This window comes from Pongo abelii, chromosome 10 (genome assembly GCF_028885655.2).
Source record: "Pongo abelii isolate AG06213 chromosome 10, NHGRI_mPonAbe1-v2.0_pri, whole genome shotgun sequence".
NCBI classification, from domain to species: Eukaryota; Metazoa; Chordata; class Mammalia; order Primates; family Hominidae; genus Pongo; species Pongo abelii.
In genome coordinates, this window is record NC_071995.2 from 95,344,802 (window position 1) to 95,362,463 (window position 17,662).

Here is a 17,662-nt window from a genome sequence, read left to right on the forward strand (position 1 = left end):
TCTTCTTTTCCCTTCTCTTCTATATATTGTTACCTCACAAAATTTAATTAAATCAATATTCAGTGTTATGACCCTGTAAATGATGTTCACAGCTGAGTCAAGTAGTGTACTATAGTTATTTTCCTTTCTTTTGTGTTTGAATTTTTCTTTTATTCTTGTCTTTTATTCTCTATGTTTTCTCAGTCATTACATCAGAACTTTCATATGTTCATCCATAGATTTTTTACTGAAGTATTCATATTTATCAAATAATGTCTCAAACACATTTTCCTCTGGAGCCTCCCACCATCCTGTTCCAGTTGAAGACTGAATGCTCTCATGCCTGCTGCATAGCTCTGCTTCTGGGCCCTCCTTGCAACACTTTTTGGATTGAGTTCCCAGCTACTTGGGTCCCAGCCTCACTTTTCCACAATTCTTGCCTACAAACAAAGTTTATTCATCATTTCTTCATTCAACATCTTTTGCATGCCTCCTACTTGCCATGGCATGGGAATAGGGGATGAGCAAGACACAGAGAGAGCCCTTAGGAGCTTATGGTCTCATGAGAGCAATGGGAGACGCAGACTCTTGCCTCACTCTGCTGATATCAGAGCAGAGGAAGCACTTAATTCTACCCAACTCTCCTGCTTTTAGGATCTTCTCTTTATTTTTGGTCTAGTATATCTTTTTGACTTAAATCATTTCCTGCTAGTAATATTTAATTGGGTATCAGTAACAAAATATTTTTAGTTCTGAAAGAATATTATTGGTTTGGTTTTGTTTTCTTGTTTACCTCATCTATACACTTTCATTATGTGAAAGTGTAAAAGTCAGCAACTTTCCTGATATTTAGAAGATACTTGTTGGCATTTTTAGTTTGAATTCATCAGTAGAGTGAATGAATGCATTTTCCATTATTGTAAAAGCAGCAAGCCTAACCGTCAGAGAATCTACTGTGAAAGTACAGTTAGCCTTTGCAAAATGCCACTTTTCAGCATTTGTGACTTCTGTGCTCTGTGCCTGGGTATATCATGGGGCAGATGTCTTAGAATTTTGGTTGAACATCCTTTTCGGTGTCCTCCAATGTTGCAACATGAATTATGATGCTTAATGATGTACTCAGTGCTTATAATAAATCCCTCAATATATCAGATAGCTCAAACTATCTCAAACTTGGGAGGTTTTATAGCTATAGCTGTAGATATAGATTTATTTTATAAAGTGCATGATTGCCCTTTCATGTCTATTTCCAAAAAGAATTCAGCTCTCTATTTTTACACTTCTTTTATAGAATACCTACAATGACAGTTTTTAAGCCACATACCAAATTTACCATATTGCTGTTTTTGAGCCATGGTCTAGAATATTCTTTGCTGAAATCATCCCTAAATTCACTACTATATAGTTCATATATGGAAAATGATTATTTTCCTCTGAACCCATTTTCAGCTTAGATTGTCTGAGGCAGGAGAATGAGCATCTGTTAGAGTAAGGATTCTAGATTGTACCCTCTGCCACTCAGCTTTACTACTGAAGGTCTGTCTCTTAGCTTTTCCTGGAGCTAATTTTCCTCTCAACTCCAAAATGATCTTTTCATTCAAATCCTGCTCTGAGATGGAGAGATGGGCTCTTTGGGTGGACTGAGAGTCACCAAAAACATCCTTGGTGGGCAGATGTAGGTATCAAATTCATCAAAACGAACCCAGCATCTGAGTCAAGAGGTTGACTATAAATATAAACAAATAAGAAATAAATGAGGTCGAGGGTATGGTGGTGTCTGAAGATAAGTGGAGGGAGGAATCTGGAGGACCTACCTTGCCTTCAGAAAGGCTTATGGCTTGCTTTCCTGTTCCAACTGAAATGGTGGATGTGCCTGGGTCAACCCTCAAGTAGAACAAACTCTTTTCACTCTTGATGTTCTTGTTTGTGTTTTTGAATTTGTTTTATTCTCCAACCTAGAAAGTGTTTCTTCAGCTTTAATGTGGGGCATTTTAGATATTTTCTGGCTCTGTTAGTTCTATATATGGAAGAATGTCACCAGACAGAAGGAACACTAATATTCGTTTAGGTGAATTGGCAAGCAAATTAGCTCACAGCGTTTGATAGTTGAGAAATGAAATTGCGTATAAATGTTTCTTTTTTCCACAATACTAATGAGCACTTTATTTTTTTTAAAAAAAAAGCTCGATTCTGGGTTGTATCAAATAAATTCCATTGACTAAATCTGCTAGTTTGTTGTCATGACAACCTTCATATGGAGCTAATTAGAAGTTAAGTAGGACACTTCTAAAAGAGATCAATTCTGGTGTGGAATTGGACAGGATTTCATAGTTTCCATAATCTAATATATTTATTTCTATTAAAAGTGTAGATTGTTGGTGGGTTATTGAATATAAGGGTGCAGAAAATGTGTCTTTGGTTGATATGGGGGGACGGTAGTGAATCTTGTTTTCCTCTTCACTCCCTTTTATGTATTTCCCCCCAAAACCCTAGGGTCCAGAATAAGCCAAGAACTTCAGAACACATATATTAATTTAAGATGTATTGGGAGGGCTACAGAACAGGTGTTCCAATCACTGTTGGCTTGAAAACCTTGTGTGTCCTTTTTTCTAAAGTGAACAACACTGGCTCTGAATGGCTGAGTTATTTTAATCTGTCATTCACAGTTAACGGGAGTGTTCAGAGCCTGTCAGGTGTTCTAAAGCATATGGAAGATGCAAACCACCCTGATTTTAAGATGCATACACCTTATTTGGAATGATAGCATACTGATATGAAAAGTTTAAAATATGTTTGCCAAGTCACCTAAAGTTAGTTCAGCAAACATTTATGAAATGCCTGATTGTAAGACAATTAAAATTAATATATAGGGAGTATATCCCAACTATTAAAGTACTGTGAGAACACAGAGCAAGATACAATTGGAAATTAGCATCAATTCACAAATTATTTTTGAGGAACTATTATGTGCAAACTATTTCCAGGCTTGAGGAGGTGAGAATATACAGAAATCAATATAACCAGGTCCCTGTCACAGAGGAGCTTAATCAATGTACGAGTATGGCCATACGTACCCAGATGTCATTCCTAATGAGCCCAGCCACCCAGTAGCTCTGTCTTAAGAAAGTGTGGCAGTCAGTCTGATGTCCAAACCATTGAAAATAATCTAAATCTTTCCAGTCTCTTATAGGAACATCCCAGGGGGAATCCTTTAGAATACACAGAAAAGTTTCTTGTAAATCCTCTTTTCCCCAGCTGTCTTGCTCTCACAGATCTCTGGCATCCATAGCAGCTCTCTAACATCTGTCTCATTTGGCTCAAACTCCTACACCTTTTCCTCCAACTCAGTCTATATAGAGATTTTTGTTTCTTTTCTCCTTCCCAGTCTGGCTCAGCAATTTATTATGTTGTTCAACTTAGTACCTCTGGCTTCTTCCAGTTTTCCTGTTTCCCCATTATCTACATTCTGCACTGTATAGACAGGTAGAGTTGTAGAATCCTTCCTTCTTGGCAATGGGGTTATTGATGCAAACTCTTCTAACTGATTGTATTTAAAGTCTCATTTATATAGATAGTGTGTTTGTGTGTGTGTGTGTTGAGAGAGAAAGTTGAGCTAGACTTTGTGCTTGCTTAAATAGCTCACACAGCATTTTCTAGCCCTTCTAGACTGAAATTAAGGCCATGTTTCCTTGCATCCCCAAATATCCTGTATTGGTTAGGCAATTAGCTGATTACTTGTCTCTTCCTGTCTCTTGACTGTGAATTCCTTTGCTCAGAGGGCTTATTCATCATTATATCGCCAATATCTGGCCCAGTAAGTGAACCTTAGTGCTTCCTTAATAGTTTGTGAAACTTCTAGTTGGAGACCTGTGGAGAAAACTCATTCCAGACTGTGGATACAGCAAGAGATGAGATATGAAGTCATGGAACTGAACCTCATATTCAGGGAACAATAAGACATCTGTTGTGGCAGAAGTACAGGGTGAATGTAGTGGGAGATGGCTCAGGAAGGCTGCGTGGAATTATGTGCTTCCTCTGCTCTGATCTCACCACCAAGTGCTGTAGGAGTCTGTCTCTCCAATTGCCCTCACTAGGCCATGAACTCCTTATGGGCTCTCTGTGTTTTGTTCATCTCCTATTCCTCCTTCGTGGCCTATAGGAGGAATTTGATTGATGTTGAATGGATAAATGATGAAAGGATTTTGTTCTGTAAGAGAGGGCTGTGGGAAAGCAGGGCTGGATCTTGGGGGCTAGGACAAGGTAGGGGCAGCACCTCACCTGGAAGGGGAGCTTATGACACCCTATGATTTGCCAAGACAATCGTGGTGGCATGTGAAGGAGAGATGAGGGAAGGAAGAGTTTGGAGGCTGGAAAGCAACTTAGGAAGTTTTTTTCCGCCCACCCACATTATAGATGAAGGAAAATGATGATTTCAACTAAATCTAAGAATTGGCTTTAATATCTTGAAGTCACTCAGAGGGCCACTGCTCATAGAAATAGCAGATGTTCTTTTTAAGGGAGAAGTGGCAAAGACTGAGCAAGGGTCATTCTGTGCTCTCCCAGCCCCTCGCTAGCTGCAGCACGCGTGCATCCAACTGCTTTCTGGCTGGGACTGGCGAGCTCCCTGCCTTCCCCTTCTTCATCTCTGTGGTAGCAAGGTCACACAATGAACTCACAGCCCCAACCTCCAGTCAGCCAATTTCAGAACATGTGTATGCAGTTTACCTCAAGTAATGCCAGATTAAAAGGATGTCATTGAAGCAAAATTTCTGTTTGAAAAATGTTGAGCTGAAGCAGGGCAAGGCGTTTTTCAGGTAGCATTGCTCTCTTCATCTGTGATGTGAGTTGATTAATGACATAGACAGTGTCATTTTGTTTCATGGCTCTTAATGAAATCCTTACAATAACCCATCATGCTGTTGTTGAAATCTTTTATTTAGACAGAAAGCATACCTTACCTAAGCACTCAATTGGAAATACAGATAAATAAGGGGTATATAGGAGTGGATGTGTGTTCCCCTCTATCTGGAAAAGTGGACCAGGGGCCCGGCAAGATCAGCACAGGACACTGGTGTACCCTGACTAGTTCTGGGTAGTCTGCCTGTCGTCCATCATTTTTAGACCCATAGAAGCCGGCCCACTTCTAGCCGTGATCACTTCCTACCCAAACTGCTTGAGTAGCATCCTAGCTGATTTCTCTGTCTCTTTCCAGTGCAGTTCACTTTTAAACTGTGGTCAAATTATCTTTTCAAAGCAATCTCTACCATTATTCCCTCAGTCCAGTCGTGCTCTATTCTCTATACAATAAAATCCAAACTCCTTACTTTTACATGACCTATTAAAAATTTACCTCTCCAGTGAGAACTCTTACTGCCATCGTTCCTATACACACCTGCAATGAAGATCATATCACCATATCAGCAAATTCCTTGTGTTCCTTGAATGTCCCCTGTTCATTGCTTATGTATGGCTCCCCCCACCCTACCCGCCCCACAATGCCCTGGTCCCCAGTCTCTACCAGTTGAAGTTGCACTATTTTTTTCAAAGCTCAGTTCTTATGACCCTTCCTCCAGGAAGTCTTCCATGTTTCTGCTACTAAGAATTATTCTCTCCCACATCTAGGATCCTAGACCATGTCATAACTATCTGTGTTCTGAGCACATTCTGCTTGGTATTTTATTTAGTTGTATATGAATCTGTTTTTCTGAGTAATTATAAATATTGGGGGGAGAGGGTCTGTTTCTTCATCTTTGTGTTCCACAGCACCTAATATAATGCCTTGAATATATTTGTTAAATTGAATTGAATTATCTATGGTTTTAGAACCTGAAATTTGGCCTTTTCCTTGTTTTTGCATTTGTTTAAACTTAGATATAATGGCGTTTTGGGGCTTTGAGTTCAGGTGTTGTTTGCTTTTTTATCTCAAGGTTTTAACCAGTATTGCTTAGTTATTTAAAAATTAATGTACTTTTATCATTTTAGTATTCTAAATGCTGGTAAATGTGTGTGTATATATAAAATATATATAATATATAATATGTAAATAATATATATAGTGTATACATAATAATTATTATATATAATGTGTAATATGTAATTATATATAATATATATTTTATATATTACATATAGTAAATAATATATAATATGTAACATATATTATTATATATAATATATATCATGATATATATTATATAATATAATATGTAAATAATATATAATATGTATCATGATATATAAATAAATATATTATATGATATATAAATATTACATTATATAATTATATATCATAATATATGTTATATATTTATATATTAATATATTATGTATAAATATATAATATATTACATATTATAATATATAAATTAATATATAATATATAATATATAAATTGATATATAACATAATATATAATATATAAATTGATATATAACATAATATATTAATATATAAATTCATATATAACATAATATATTAATATATAAATTGATATATAACATAATATATTAGTATATTGTATAATATATAATATAAGTATAATATATATTATATATTGTATATATATACATTATATACACAATATATACTATATTATACATATTATATGTTATATATTTGTATTATATATTATATTATATATAATATAATATAATATATAATATATATCATATATATTATAATATATATTATATATACAATATATACATATATACATTATATATACTATATATGTATATATGCATTATATATTTATATAATGTATTATATTATATATAAATATATTATATTTATATATAATATATAGTATATAATATATTAATATATATTTATATATAATATGTAGTATATAATATAAATATAATATATTTATATTATATATAAATATAATATATTTATATTATATATAAATATATTATATTTATATTATATATAAATATTTATATTTATATATAATATAAATATATTATATTTATATATAATATAAATGTATTATATTTATATTATATATAAATGTATTATATTTATATTATATAATGTGTATAATATATCTTATTTAATTTATTATTTAATAATATATATTATACATATTATCAGAAAAGCAAATTTTTGCTTCCTTCAGTACCAGACAGTGGCAACATTGTGAAGTAGGCATAGTTAATCTGTGACAATTATGTAGTTATGACTTCTTCAATTTTAAGTGGGGAAAAAACTACTTACACTAACTCAAGTCAATTAGGTTTGATAGGGAGGTAGTGTTTGTCAGGATGAGTTGAGTATGGTCATGCATAGACAAAGACTGGAACCTGAAACAGTGGACTCACAGAAATTTGAACTGGCGGATCAGGAGCCAAGACTGTGCTCAGTCCTGCAGGTGGTGTGAGTTCTCACTCATCTCCATCTTCTCTGTCTTCTCTCACATTGGCCTAATGGCTGCCTTCTCCAACTCCGCATCTGGACCTTTCAGCTCATGCAGTCAATACTGATTGTATGTCTCTTCTGTTGTTCTTCCTTACATGAAATCGTATGATAGGGAATCTGACAGATTCAACCTGTCTATGGGTAGGTCCCTTGTGGATTGGGTGTCCACACATGAACATGGCTGCATCCATGCAGCAGGATTATGGGCAGTGTTATCATGCTATTGACTCTCTTCCTTTTCATTCGCTCTTCCCCTGTCTTCCATAATTCCCAGTCATTCTTCTCTGCTGAAAGCCCTTTCAGGGATCTGAAACTCTTCATTCCAGGGCTCTCTTCTCAGAAGAAAAGTAATTTTTCAAACCCTTATTTAGAAAAATAATTATTTTCAAAATCTTATTTTGTACAATTAGATACAATTCAAAAGAGCCTAATTATTTAATGGGTAATGACTTCTGAGCCCTCTGTCTTATCCTGGGAACAAAGGTTAGGTAATGATCAAGAAAAGACAAATGAAATAGTTTATAATTAAATAGGTAATATTTAGGTTTCTAATAATATCAACCTCACTATATTACTATCTCCTTATTTCTAGGACATGATTATTCAATGTTGCTCTGAAATAGCATCTCTGTTTTTGAATGATAAAGAGCCAACACCACTATCTGAGGTATGTATTTCTCCTTTAAAATTGTATCTCATTCACTCACAAGTATTATTGCTATGAAATGGAAATATAGAAAACATCTAATTGTAAGTATCAAGGGCCTAACCCTCCTTATTAATGTGAAAAAGTGATAAACATGAGTTTACAATAGCACATTATTTTGGTTAAAAAATTCTGTGTTCAAAAACCTTCAACTAATACAAAGAACTAAAAGAGGATAATTTTTGAAGTCACCTCAAATCTACCATTCACAGAATAACCCCTATTAACATTTAGAGTATATCTAGAATTTTCCCTATGTACAGATAAACTTTAGAATTTTTATATCAATGGTATCATACTTTACATGTATTCTGTCACTTGCTTTTTTCATCAAATAATAATTTTATGGATAAATTTTTATGTGAAAAGTCTACTTTGTCATATTTAATGCCTGCATAATGGTTTCTTTTATGTATTTGTTGTGTTGGGTGCCATTTACATAGCTAGATCTTTATTGATGGGTCCTGCAGTTGATTGATCCTAGTACATACATATTTCATTCTTCTGTATTACCTCTTCAGAGTTAATTCTTAGGGATTGGATTTGGAGTAAAAAAGTATATGTACATTTTTATTATATATATAATATAAAATTTAAAGTTTTAACCATTTTAAGTGTACGGTTCAGTGGCCTTAAGTATATTCACAATGTTGTGCAACCATCACCACTGTCTATCACTGTCCAGAACTTTTTCATCATTCCAAATAGAAACTTTATATCCATTAAACAATAACTCCTCAATTCCTCCTCCCCCACCACCCCAGCTCCTGGTAACCTATTCTACTTTCTGTCTCTATGAATTTGTCTACTCTAGATACCTCATATTAGAATCATCCAATATTTGTCCTTTAGTGTCTGGCTTATTTCACTTAGCATAATGTTTTGAAAGTTATCTGTGTTGTAACATGTCCTAGTATTTTATTCCTTCTCAAGATGGACTAATATTCCATTGTATGTGTATACCACTTTTCTTCATGGATTTACCTGTTACTGGACATTTGGGTTGTTTCCACTTTTGGCTATTGTAAGTAATATTGCTATGAACATTAGTGTACAAATCTGAAGCCTTGATTTCAAATCTTTAGCGCAATTGCTGAATCATATGGTAATTCTATGTTTAACCTTTCGAAGCACTTAAAAATAGTTTTCCTGAGCAGCTGTACAATTTTATACTACCACCAACAATGCATAGAGGTTCCAATTTCTCTGCATTCTCTCCAAGACTTTTTATTTTCTGTTTGTGTGTGTGTGTGTCTGTTTAATAGTAGTCATCCTAGTGGGTGTGAAGTAGTATCTTATTGTGATTTTGATTTGCATTTCCTTAATGACTAATGATGTTGAGCATCTTTTCATGGGCTTATTGACCATTTGCGTATCTTCTTTAGATAAATATCTCTTCAATTATTCACCCATTTTAAAATTGGTATATACATTTTGATATATTACAGCAAATTAATCCTCCAGAAATGTTGCACCAACATTTCTCTCCTATCAATAGTAGATGAGAGGACCATTTACCTACATATTCATCTCTACTAGTTTTCTGGGTTTGTTTTTTGTTTTTCTTGAGGTGGAATCTTGCTCTGTCACCCTGGCTGGAGCGCAGAGGTGTGATCTTGGCTCACTGCAACCTCCACTTGCTGGGTTCAAGTGATTCTCCTGCCTCAGCCTCTCGAGTATCTGGGACTACAGGCAAGCGCCCCACACCTGGCTAATTTTTTTTTTAGTAGCGATAGGGTTTCACCATGTTGACCAGGCTGGTCTTGTACTTCTGACCTTAAGTGATCCACCTGCCTTGGTTTCCCAAAGTGCTGGGATTACAGGTGTGAGCTGCTGAGCCCAGCCCATCTACACTGGTTTTCCTCCTCCTCTTCTAATGGTTGAAAGCATGACAAGTGAAAAATAGTATAATATTATTGTATTTTTATTGTTAGTAAGGCTAAGTATACTTATTGTGTTGGTTGGCATTCATGTTTCTCCTTTAGCAAAATGGCATTTATTCATTTAGTCAGTTGACAGATGTTTAGAAGAACTATCTCTGTGTCAGAAACTCCGTTCTGTGCACTGAAGAGCTAGCTGTGAACCAGCAACAAAGATTCCACTCTCCTAGAGCTACTATTTTCGTGGCAGGAAATAGACAGTAAACAAATCAATAAATGAGATAATCTTAGATTTTGTTAAGTGCTATGCAGGAAGAAAACAGAGTGATATGTTAGAGTAGGGGTCAGCAAACTATAGCCTATGAGCTGTATCTGGTGACTCCCTGTTTTATAAATAAAGTTTTATTGGACACAGCCTTGTTAATTCATTTACTTATGATCTATAGTTGCTTTCACACTACAAAAGCAGAGTTGGGTAATTTTGGCAGAGACTGTATGGCCTACGAAGCCTAACTTATTTATTTTCTCACCCTTTACAGAAAAGGTTTGCTGGTCCCTGTGACAGAGAGTGACAGGGAATGGGGTCACAGCTTAGATAGGGTGGTCAGGGAAGACTGAACACTTCTCTGAGGAAGTGACATTTGAAGTAAGACCTGAAATATTATACTGTACTTTTCCCATTAGCTCATTAGCTTCCTGGGGTCAAAGTTGATGTTATCTTCATCTTTGAGTTCTTACAGTGCCTTGTACACCACATCTCTTGGTCATTGGTTCTTGAATTGAATTGAATTTCCTTTCGTTTTGAACATCTGAAATTTAATCTTTGCTTCATTTATTCATTTGGCCATTTGTGTCCTTTTCCCACTTTTTAAACAGGGAACTTAATTGTTTATTATGGAAATGTATAGACTTACTGTGGTAGACCACTGATAATAAAATCAAGCTTAAGTCTAATTTTGGATAAATTGTGGTTAAAAATAGGTCTCATCTTGAATTGCAACTCCCACAATTCCCGTGTTTCATGAGAGGAACCCAGTGGGAGGTAATTGAATCATGGGGGTGGTTCTTTCCCGTGCTGTTCTCCTGATAGTGAGTAAGTCTCATGAGATCTGATGGTTTTCAAAATGGGAGTTTCCCTGCACAAGCTCTCTTTGCCTGCTGTCATCCATGTAAGACATGACTTGCTCCTCCTTGCCTACCACCATGATTGTGAGGCCTTCCAGCCACATGGAACTATAAGTTCTTTAAAGCTTTTTCTTTTGTAAAAAAAAAATATATGTAGGTTATAAAAAAGAATTTGTTATAATAAAATGTGCAATTTATAATGTCAATAGGCCTTGGTTTCTGACAGGTCTAGGTTGGAATCTCAGCCTTGAGTCTTGTTAGTTGTGTGAACTTGGGCAAGTTATTTAACTTCTCTAAGCCTCAGTTTTCTCATAGGTAAAAAAGTACAAATTCCAACCTCTCACAGTTGTTGTGAAGATTAAAGTAGATAATATATTTTCAGTATTTGTCATAAGGCCTAGTAAAAATAATTGTTTAGGAAATATTAGCTATATTATAATCATCATCATCATTATTATCATCATCCCCACTATGGTTTTACCCTCCATGTGTGAATTCTTCATCCCCTAGTCAACTAGTTTTAAGAACAATTTTAGAATCCAAGTTTGTTTTGAAATATTTATAGAAAAGGAGAGGACAAATGTTAAAGGTATTATTTTCTTTGCCTGTAATTTGGATTATTGTTGAATCCTGTAAGAATTAGGTCTATGTGCAGGATCCCAACATGAGATCCTAGTGGTGAAAGCGCTGCCCATCTGAGATGGAAGATGGCTTCCAGCTAACTTCCACTGAAAACAAGACTCACCAACAGTACTGGGATAGCAAATGGTTAGGCAAATGATATTACATGCCTTTGTGAAGCTGTTTTTGTCACTAGCAGGAGATCTTGCTGTGCAATTTGGTTCCTTACTGAACATACCTATTACAAATTACCTTTGCCTATGTTAACTCTTCCTAATTAAAATAAATATTGACATGCACAGCTTGTGACAAAAAGAAACTGAGAATAGCAGAAAGATGAAGGAAGGGAACAAGTGCCCCATGCTTTCCTTCTTAGTGATTAATCATGGAATGTCAATAACCATTACATATGATTTCTGGTGAGGCAGCAATAAAAAGCATTTTTAATTGCCTGTGTAGGTTCAAATTGTTGCAGTTTCCAAGTTGTCAGGTAGGATTCAAACATGATGCTAAAAATATTCTTATTCTCATGGTGACTGACCATGGAATGGGCTAAGTTCTTTAATAGAATCTCCTATCTGTCGGTAATTATTGACCACCAGGTACATATAGAACATTGGTATAGATACTTTTGTTGCTGCAAAGGCAGTGTAGATTAAAGTTCCTGTAGTTAGCAAAATGAAATAGTTTCATATTGGTTCACATGATACAGATAAATTTGCCTAATCAATTACACATGCATACGTGTGTGTGTGTGTGTGTGTGTGATTTGAATGAACTAGATTCATACAGAATCAGTATGGAGAGGAGGTTCCTAGGAGCAGATCATGATTTGAAAGTGGAAAAGGTTATCCTAGGTCAAGATATCAGATATATTATATAAGGAGATTGCAAAGCAGTTTTTCTTGGCTGCTTGAGTTTGGTAGGATTTTCTTTTTTAGTTCAAGATTTTTAGCCAGACCTAGCATAGTGCCTGATGAACAATAATGATAATAGTCATGAAAATGCAAATATTTCTACTGTTAGTAGTAATATTAATAGTTAATATTAAATACTTATTGAGCACATGGTATGTGCAGACATTATCTTAAATAATTTAATATTTTAAATATTTAATATGACAAGAGCCCTATGATGTTGGTTACCATTATTATCCTTGTTTTAGAGATGAGGAAACTGATGCATAGGAAAATTTAGCAGAATGTGCAAGGTCTCACAGCTTGATAAAAGTAGAAGGCAGGAGTCCAATATGGGTCTGCTTAACTCTACACTCCTAACTAGACTACACTTAGTAGGTGTTTTACTAGAATAGTGGGAGCAGACACTGCAGGGAGTTGAGGAGTAAATAAGGGGTTAGAAAGTAGGGGTGAGAAAGTGAAGGTTGAAAGTGTAGATCAGTCTTTAAGAAGATTTGAGAGGGTAAGAAAACAGCTAGAGAGAGACACGGTCATGGGAGAGTGTTAGGATAGTAGCAGTCAAGGGAGGCTCTTAGTGTTGTGGGATCTTTGGGGTATCGCTTTTCTGGCCTGAAACCTCTGGCCAGCGGTGCCTTTGCCCGAGTTTTGCTCGGGCCCACTGGGCTTGTTCTGCCCAATGGCAGGCTGCGCTTGGCTCATGCTACTGACCTGGATCCCATGCCTGCCAAGGGCAAGTCAGGTGTGGAGCAGTAAGGAGTGTGTGAGCAAGCATGGGGTTTGGCCACTGTGCAGTCAGACATGCTGGCTGCTGCAGTGTGGCGGGCAGCTGTAGGTGCTGGCATGGGTGCCAGCTCTCTGCAAGGCTGCAGCTGGACCAGGCATACCAGAAGCAGCTTCCTTGGTTGGCAGTGGGGAACACAGTGGTGCCCAGAAGCCTGGAGATGCCAGGAACTGCAGGACCTCAAAGAAGAAGTAACAGCCTTGGCTTGGGGATCTCCCAGGCCTGGGGTCCCAGAAGGGCTGCAGCTCTTCTCTCCTTCTTTTCTCCTGCAACATGGCGAGCAAAGGTCATGTTTCAGCCTTGTTTGTGTTACAGCTTTTTTAGCCCTGCCATTTGGCAGTCCTGAGTTCTTGTCCTATGACCAGGAAGAATGAGGTACACAGACAAGTGGAGGGTGAGCAAGATGAAGAGGAGCTTTATTGAGCAATAGAACAGCTCACAGGAGACCTGCAGCAGGTAGCTGCTTTCTGCAGCCAGGGTGTCCCAATGAGTGTTTAGCTCCTAGCAGAGAGGAGACCCTGGAGTGGGAAGCTCTTCTCTGCGGGCAGGTCATCCTGTCGTCTCTGCAACTCTCAGCAGAGAGGAGGCTCTGGAGTGGGTTGCTCCTCTCTGTAGGCAGGTTGGTCTGATGTTTGCAGCTCTCAGCAGAGAATAGGCCCTGGAGTGGGTTACTCCTCTTTGCAGCAGGTAGTCCCAACGTCTCTGCAGGTCTCTGAAGCTCTCAGCAGAGAAGAGGCCCTAGAGTGGGTAGCTTCTCTCTGCTGTGGGTAATCCTGACGTCTCCTGCTATCAGCAGAGAGGGTAGCTCCTCTCTGCACCTGGTTGTCCCATCATCTACTCTGCCCTGACTGAACCCAGGGCTTTTATGGGCCTCAGAGGGAAGGAAGTGCATGCCAATTGGTCCATAGGTGGCCAAGGGTGGGCCCAGAAAAGGCACCACAAGTAGTCCCCACTCTGGTCAATGGTACTGGCAACCCAGCCCCCCAGCCTTCAGGCCCTCCCTGGCCTGAAAGTGGGACCTTGCCAGGGACCTGCCCCCTTCTGCCCAGGAACCTGTCTGCCTCCTGCTGCCATTCATTACATGCAGGCTTGGCCCCAACTTTGCTCTGTGATTGGAGCAGGTGCCAACAGCAAGGAGAAGCCAGGCAGTGGGAGCAGGCACTTCTAAGACTTCCTGGGCCCCCAAGAATGTAGGGATGCCTGAGTTTACAGCTGCAGTTTGGGCAGCTGCAGGTGTGCTAGGGGGGTGGAGGTTGGAGTGGGGATCCTGCCTGTTCCATGGAGTGGGAGACCCAGGTCTACAGCCCTGGTTTGGGCAGCTGCAGCTATCCCTGGGAGTGTGGGGCTCCCACTGGCTCCATGGAGTGTGCAGCCCCAGCCATGCCTCCCTGCTGCAGCTGGTGTGATGGCAGTGGTAGGCGATCTGGAGTGGCTGCTGCCATCATTAGGATAGGAGCAGTCATAAGAGAAAATAATTAGGAGAGGTAGAAATTACCTGTCTAGGGGAGAGAAGGACAAAGGATGGAGCAGAGCCCTAAGTGACATGGTAGGGAACAGAAAGACAGCCACAGCACAAGTAGGATAGTTGACTGGAAGCAGAGGAAAAACACCTCTTTCTTTAGGTCTCTGAGTGGCAGATCAAGGTGGAAAAAGATGTAAGTTTGTAACAAAAGGGCAGGAGAAGCTGGGGAGTTCACCCAGTGGTTTTAAGTTATTCAGTGAACTAGAGGCAAGTTTATTTACTGTTGGAGTCAGGCAGCGGGCTGAGGGAATGGTCTTCAGAGAGATAAAGATCTTGAATTTCATAGTCATTGAGTGTGATGGGTGAGGAAGCTGATCCAGGGCAAATATAAGGATTGAGGGCCACATTGAAATGTAAAAGTCGTAAATTGGTTGGAGCACTAGGCTTCCTGGCTTTTGATCTTTCTTTAACTACACTTAGCTTCCTCAGTGTAGGAATGGAGTTGAAAATGCCAGTGGAAGCATGTTATTTTATTGGGCAGGTGCAAGAGGAGAGCAGAGGCAAGTGGAGCTGAGATTACTAGCAGGACAGCTGACAGCACGAAAGAGGCTGAGGTGGAATGGAGCAGCTAACAATCTATGCTGTGATAAAAAACGCCTCTCCTTTACTCTGAAAAACATCACTACAGCGTAATATCTCCATTTTTTTCTCAAGCTCCTGTTGAACATAGTTTATGCAATATGTTTTCTTTTTGAATTTAATCTAAAAATCCTTAATATTGGTTAAATTCTACTGATTTACACGACATTATCAAGTACATTATTAGTGTGCATTCCATTTTATGTGGTTGAATTTAGTACATTTATAGTCTCTTATTTCTGATTTTTTAAATTATGTTTTTTGTTTTGTTTTGTTTTGTTTTTTTACGGGCAAAATCTCACTCTGTCATCCAGACTAGAGTACAGTGGTGTGATTATCGCTCCCTTTAACTTTAAACTCCTAGGCTCAAGCAATTCTCCTGCTTCAGCCTTCAGAGTAGCTAGGACTATAGGCACATGCCACCATGCCCAGCTATTTTATTTTATAGCAATGAGGTCCCATCGTGTTGCCCAGGCTGGTCTCCCACTCTTGGTCTCAAATGATCCTCCCACCTTGTTCCCCTAAAGCACTGGGATTACAGGTATGAGCCACCATGCCAGCCCCAAAGTATAATTTTTGATATGTTTATGATCAGATATTGATAACCACATGCTGGTTACTAAAATAATTATTATTCCAGTATGTTAACATACTTTATTTAGGCATTTGCACCTTTAATTTTATGTCTCATATATTGATTCTATCATGTGACTACCTATATCTTATCACCCCTCATAGCCCCTATGACACCTGCCTGTCAGCTGCAGTGATTGCTCTGCAATGCTAGCATCTTATCTGGTACTGAGTTATCACATAAAAATGAGTAATAACACATCCAGTCTATTTCAACCTAACTCAGACAGCTTTCTTTTCATCAATTTCCTCTCCAGCCCATGGTTTATAACTTTGTACTTAATAGTTTTTATCAAAATAAATGTGTTATTATGATGTGCTTCCATATTTGTCTCCTGTACAAGTGCAGGTTGGGTCTTATACAATAAGATTGAGTCTTGCTATGTTTTATTCTCAGTACTTTGCCCAGTGTTTAGTCCCCAACAAGTGTTCAAAAAAATGTTTGTTAAATGAAGGAATGACTCATGATACATCTTCTAGAGATAGCCCTGGGCTGCAGTTCTAGTCCTGCCATTAACAGTGATTTTGAGGCCATCGATTTCAGTTATTTGTACAGTAAACATTTGTGAAGTGCCACCTTTGTACCAGCCATTGGGCTAGGTCCTGGGGTACAGAAGTAAAAGCCAAAGTTCCTGCTTTCAAGAGGGCCCACAGATTAGTGGGCAGATCAGAGACAGACAATGACAGAAGCAATTACAGTACATGGTTGGGAAAAGAGGCCTGAGAATTAAGCAGCACTCCATGGTTCTTCTAGCATTCTCTCACCATTTCTCTGAAGGTGATACACTTCTGATATCTTTTTAGAAGGGTTCACTAGTTCCCTCTATGAAGTTAAGTTAGTGGATGCTCTTATGGCCCATAATTACAAATTTTAATTGCTTTGGAAAATAATTGGAAAGTAATAGAATATCCTTAGAAAGATACACACAAGATCAGGGCATTTATGAAAGCATTTTCCGCTGATTAGGAAGACCTTTGGAAGACGAAGCAGAAAATAAGCCTTAGCTTTGGCAGTAGGCTCAGTAGGGTATAATTTATGGTTTTGCTCAGGGGGATGAAGAGGATGAGACAAATCCTAAAAGCCCTTGATGCAAAGACAAAGTAAGAGAGAAGTTAGAAAAAAAAAAATGTCAACTCAGTTTACAAGCTGCAGCTGAGTACAAGGCACTGGGCTGGACTCACTGGAGGAATCAGAGATGGTGTATTAGTCCATTTTAATACTGCTATAAAGAACTGCCCGAGACTGGGTAATTTATAAAGAAAAAAGGTTTAATTGACTCACAGTTCCACATGACTGGGGAGGCCTCAAGAAACTTACAATCATGCAGAAGGGGAAGCAGGCATATCTTACATGTGGCAGGAGAGAGAGAGAAAAAAAAGTGAGGGGGGAAGTGCTGCTTATAAAACTGTGACATCTCATGAGAACTCACTCACTATCGCAAGAATGGCATGAGGGAAACAGCCCCTATGATCCAATCACCTCCCACTAGATTCCTCCCT

The 17,662-nt window shown here is 37.9% G+C and overlaps 1 protein-coding gene across 3 annotated transcripts in view; it reads left to right on the plus strand.

Moving 5' to 3' along the window:
* The window catches only part of CFAP54 (cilia and flagella associated protein 54), a 386,240-nt gene that overhangs the window by 331,028 nt on the left and 37,550 nt on the right, over nucleotides 1-17,662 (plus strand). For all 3 annotated transcript variants that reach the window (XM_054527528.1, XM_063712226.1, XM_063712225.1), the window contains one exon: nucleotides 7,991-8,065. In XM_054527528.1, the coding sequence (XP_054383503.1) occupies nucleotides 7,991-8,065 (75 nt within the window). The remainder of the gene's footprint in view (nucleotides 1-7,990; nucleotides 8,066-17,662) is intronic.